This window comes from Medicago sativa, chromosome 4 (genome assembly GCF_051527215.1).
Source record: "Medicago sativa cultivar Bolivia chromosome 4, Bolivia_mono, whole genome shotgun sequence".
NCBI classification, from domain to species: domain Eukaryota; kingdom Viridiplantae; phylum Streptophyta; class Magnoliopsida; order Fabales; family Fabaceae; genus Medicago; species Medicago sativa.
Window position 1 is genome coordinate 30051403 of NC_140752.1, and position 5394 is coordinate 30056796.

At 32.6% G+C, this 5394-nt stretch overlaps 1 protein-coding gene across 1 annotated transcript; it reads left to right on the top strand.

Moving 5' to 3' along the window:
* Window positions 1-462: 462 nt before the first annotated feature.
* Window positions 463-2841, top strand: LOC146927658 (isoflavone 4'-O-methyltransferase-like). The gene is made up of 2 exons (XM_085700917.1): window positions 463-1376; window positions 2419-2841. The coding sequence occupies exons 1-2, from the start codon at window positions 588-590 to the stop codon at window positions 2719-2721; spliced, it is 1092 nt and encodes a 363-aa protein (XP_085557043.1). The 5' UTR covers window positions 463-587; the 3' UTR covers window positions 2722-2841.
* Window positions 2842-5394: the final 2553 nt, after the last annotated feature.

The window sequence follows — 5394 nt, forward strand, 5'->3', positions numbered from 1 at the left end:
ATATGAGGCCAAGGGTTTCCGTTGTATAATAAGATCGTAGATGTGAAGTCGTTTTGGGACCTCGTCCCATGTTGTAATGAGCCTGAATTGCTCTGCGTGAGCACCCTCGAGGAAGCGTCGTGCCCGTCTGCATGTCTTGAGTTGGTGGCCTGTTGTAGAACTCAAAATCAGTGTAGCTTAATTGTTTAAACCATTTGTTAGGGGATCTTAATAGTTTAATCTTTTTTTGAAAGTACAACAAATTGAATTAAATATTTGCACTCCGTTGATCACATGACATACAATATTACAGGTTTATAATAGTTTGTCGGTTTCACATTTTCAATGGTCAAACTTTGCATACATTCAAAAAAGATCAAATATAGTAAGGGCATGTGCCTAATGCCTCTACAGTTTTTTCAAGTAATAATGCTTCAAGAGTTCACCTCGTGTTAATAATGCCCAAGAACAAATGATTTCGGAGTCTTGGATTTTGAAATCTATATATAAGTTACAACCTTGTCTGTATAATTCATATACATTATATTCCTCTAAAAAAATACAGCACACACAAAAGACATCACCAAAGTTTTAATTCATAACAAGAAATGGATTTCAAGAACAATGGCAGTGAAGAAACTCAGCTGTATCATGCTCAAATCCATTTATACAAACATGTATACAGCTTTATAAGTTCCATGGCACTCAAATCAGCTGTGGAACTAGGCATAGTAGATGCAATCCACAAACATGGAAAGCCTATGACTGTTCCTGAATTAGCCTCATCTTTGAAACTTCATCCTTCTAAAGTTAGTGTCCTATATAGGTTCTTGCGCTTGCTAACACATGATGGTTTCTTCGCAAAAACAACGGTGAAAGGCAAAGAAGGGGAAGAAGAAGAAACAGCTTATGCTCTCACACCTCCTTCAAAGCTTCTCATCAGTGGTGAATCAACCTGTTTTGCACCACTTGTTAGTGGAGTGCTTCATCCATGTTCTCTGGATATGTGGCACTCCTCTAAGAAATGGTTCTCTGAGGAGAAGGATCTTGCACTTTATGAAAGTGCAATGGGGGAGACCTTTTTTAACTTTCTTAACAAAGATTCTGAATCTGATAAACTTAGTTTGTTTCAAGGGGCCATGGCAGCTGATTCACAAATGTTCAAGCTTGCTCTCAAGGATTGCAGCCATGTGTTTGAGGGTTTGGAATCTTTGGTTGATGTGGCAGGTGGAACTGGAGTTGTGTCAAAACTCATTCATGAAGAATTTCCTCACATCAAATGCACAGTTTTAGATCAACCACAGGTTGTGGCTAACTTATCTGGAACTCAAAATTTGAACTTTGTTGGTGGAGATATGTTCAAATCTATCCCTCCTGCAGATGCTGTTTTACTCAAGGTACGTTTATGTTTATCAATTTTTACCATTGATTCCATTTTATTTTGTCCATGATTTCATTTTCATAATCAGGATTAGTGACCGATCCATAAATTTTTACTTGTGGGTGCAAGATATCATATAATAAATATTTATACATAATTTTTTAGCAATGTGTAAGAGATAAAATAATAACATCGGTTTTTTTCCCTAAAAAATAATAACATCATTATCATTGAGAAAATACTTGAGATTTTAAACACTACACTATTAAATTTAAAAAAAAATAAAGATTTCTTACCATCTAGAGATTAAAATTAATGTCTCTTTATATTTAAAAAAAGTATTGTAGAAGTTTGCTTATGTTTAACACTATCAAAAACATACAGTTAAAACTCTATAAATTAATAATGTCAGGAACGAAGAAATTTATTAATTTAGAGAGTTATTAATTTATCGATAAATTAATAATTATTAATTTAAAGAGTTTTTAAGTAATTATACTGTACATACCAAACAAAAAGGCAAATTAGTCTATGCCTCTTAGAATTACGTTGCAGCGAACCTTGGAACTCAATGTAAATTAGTAACTAGTGTGTTCATATGTATTGGAAATCAATAATGACTTTTGAAGTACAGCAAATTAGTAATATATTTTTTTCAGTTTCTATGAATTATTAATTTATGATTTTCTTGGGACCGAAAATTATAAAGGGATCTCCCGAAAAATTATTATCTTATTATTTTATCGAGTTTTTCAATTTTTTACATTGGCCCAAGTCGGGACCGGACAAATTTATTATTTTAGAGAGTTTATTAATTTACCGAGTATTAATTTAAAGCGTTTCTACTGTATCTCTCTATGTATGTGCCTCCAATCTCATGTGAGTGGATCCGTTCCTGATCAGGATATAAATCTATGATAACATTTTGAGTTAAGATCATCTCTATTTAATAGATATTTCGATTTTGAAAGAAACATTTTTGTAAAATAGTATTATGTTAATTTATTGTTCTATCTCGTTTTGTAACATTGAACTAAAATCTCAAATGTTTTTCAAAGTGGGTTCTGCATGATTGGGATGATGAGCTCTCCTTAAAGATATTGAAGAACAGCAAAGAAGCTATTTCAGGAAAAGGGAAAAAAGGAAAGATAATAATCATAGACATATCAATTGATGAAGCAAGTGATGATCGTGAGTTAACCGAGTTGCAATTGCACTTTGACATGGTAATGATGACTCTGCATAATGGAAAAGAAAGAGAAAAAAAAGAATGGAAGAAACTCATATATGACGCAGGCTTCAGCAGTTACAAGATTACTCCAATATGTGGCTTCAAGTCTCTTATAGAAGTTTATCCTTAATTTTAATTTGTAGTTGTTGCAAATAAGTTATTTACAAATTCAATAAGCCAAATTTGTAATGTTTATTGTTTGTGTTTGCATCGAATGTTTATTGTTTCTTATGAAACATAAATTTCCCAATATTGTTTTATAAATATAATTCGTTGTCCAAAATCTGAATTGTTTGTTTAAGAGGTTCCAAACAGAAAGTGGTTAATTATTGTTTGGAAGCATTGGGAGTAACAATAGACTAATCGATTAAGAACTCATAAGACTTGACATTATATCTTTACCAAAGACTTTTTTCTGACACACCTTTACCAAAAACTTTAGTCGTTGAAACTATGAGTTATCTCGCATATATATGCAACATCTAACTCATACATGCATTGTCAACGTGGAATGTGAAAATAAACATACATTTGAACTCAACATTCTCTTAAATACTACTCTTTCAGCACCATTATTACCAACATAACATGCCTCTTGAATTCAACAATAGAAAGACTTCGGAACAAGTAGTGGCGAAGCTAGCCGAAATTATATGAGGGGGCCAAAAATATAGAAAAAAATAAAATATATTTTTTTGAATTTTGTCTTGACAATTTTTGTTGTTGACAAAGTTTTGTGTAGTTGTTATAGAGAGCGAAAATGGCAAAACAAGAAAAAGAAAATTATCTATCAAGTAATAATTTTTTATCTTTCATATTTCTACTAATAATTTTCATAAATAAATTAATTTGAGATAGCCAGATCTACAATATTAGATTAGCTACAGACAAAACTACAGTAACTCATAATTTTTTTTTAAAAAAAAAAAAGGATAGCAAAGCCACCCCATATTAGATACAAGGATCCGATACATCCAAGATCCACTGTGGAAAGAATATTGGAAACAACAACGAGTTAAACGATCAACGACCCATAAGTGACCTTGGCACCATATATCAGTCCATAACTTTAAAGTGTTCAAAACAAGAGTCACCTCTCTTTTATTTTCAAAAATACATGTACATATTTCATGTGAGAGTAAATAGTAATCTCACATGAATTCAATAGAAGGCAACATCAGCAACATTTAACGTACTCGAATGAAGAACTAATGAGAATATGTGTTTGTAACTTAATGGAGCAAAATGAAACAAAAACAATTTATGGGATCAAAGTACAACCTAAAAATAATTTAATGAAATAAAATTATAATTTAGCATATTTTATAAATTTTGCATGAATTTGAAAAATAATTAAATATAAGGAGCTGAATATAATAAAGTTCTATTTTGATTAAACACTTAAAACATCTATATTGAGGTGAGCTGGAAGAACACTTAAAACATCTATATTGAGGTGAGCTGGAAGATACTGTCAAAACTCTAAATTATTATCAATAAATGTATGTTCAAGACTTTCAATACTAAATAAAAAATCCAAAATATATTAATATGTTCTATAATTCCTAAAGCCTCTATTAATGGAGTTGACGACATGTCATCTTACGTTATTTTTAGCATGTTTTCAGTCATTTCAGTAGGTTTTTAATTCATAATAATGGAGCATTGGAGCAATTACTTACGATTTTGGGACATTTGTAATATTTTCTATATTTGAGACATGTAATTCTATTCTTCCCAAAACATAACAATTTTAGGGTGGTTTGATGTAATTCACGAAGAAAACACGCAAATCGGCAATGCTAGACATCTGAAGACTTGTGAACACATTTGAAAGATCATGAATGAAGATTCAAGAGGCCTCAAAAGACATTACAGAGGGAGAAATTATGTTCCAATGTCCCAAAACATCTTCTATGGAAACAAAACCTAAAAGGACAAAGAAACCTGCATTTACGCACCATACTGCACTGACATGTGCCCGCGAGCATGGTCCATGCGCACCAAACATGGCCATGCGCCTCAAGCATGCCTCAGGTGCCCCGAGGGTGCATTTTCTGCACTCTCACGCGCCTCAAGGATGGCCTATGCACCCCGGGCATTAGCAAAGTCGGGCCAAAACTGATTTTTGCTACTTTTAAGTGGAAAAAGCCTGATTTTTTAGCCCAACTTCAGGTGGAAACTTTTCATATAAATACCAAGCCTTTCATTCATAGTTTCTCATTTAGAACGAAATGGTTCAACAGGAAGGCAAGCACTAGGAGCTTCAAGGAAGGAGTTTCTCTCCTCACTCTAAGTGTCTAAGGTATGTTTATTTCTTCTGTAATTTGTATTTAGTTACCATGTATAACAAAATCTTTTTAGGCTAGAGTTATAAGATGAACCTCTATTCAGTTTTTTTATCTATTTTATTTAAAGTCTTTATTCAGTTATTTTTCGAATCCTATTTGATTTTACTATCGTGCGTAAGATTTGTCTCCTCTAAAGCATAACCCTGATATAAGGGCACTTAGGGAGGTGATATACCTATTATTGGTGAATATATGTCTTAATCATGAGGTAACTAGTTTAATAGTTAAGGAAACGGGTGACTTCATGACTTAAATCAACCTAATAACTTCATTCCTCTTTCACCTTGGTAAGGTATACGAGATAGGGCTACCCGTTTGTAAAACTACTGAGAGGGAGAATGTGTTAATGTCCTTCTAAGATTCAATAGGCGAGTGAACCTTTAGGATACTTTGAATTTAGGAACCCTATTATCCGTAATTGTTTCAAATACCTCTGAGAAAGTAAGAACCTA

Bases quoted from the DNA above. Each gene is read 5' to 3' on its own strand.
- LOC146927658 (XM_085700917.1), top strand. From the start codon at position 588: ATGGATTTCAAGAACAATGGCAGTGAAGAAACTCAGCTGTATCATGCT. The intron at 1,377-2,418 runs GTACGTTTATGT...TGTTTTTCAAAG, and splicing joins CAGATGCTGTTTTACTCAAG to TGGGTTCTGCATGATTGGGA.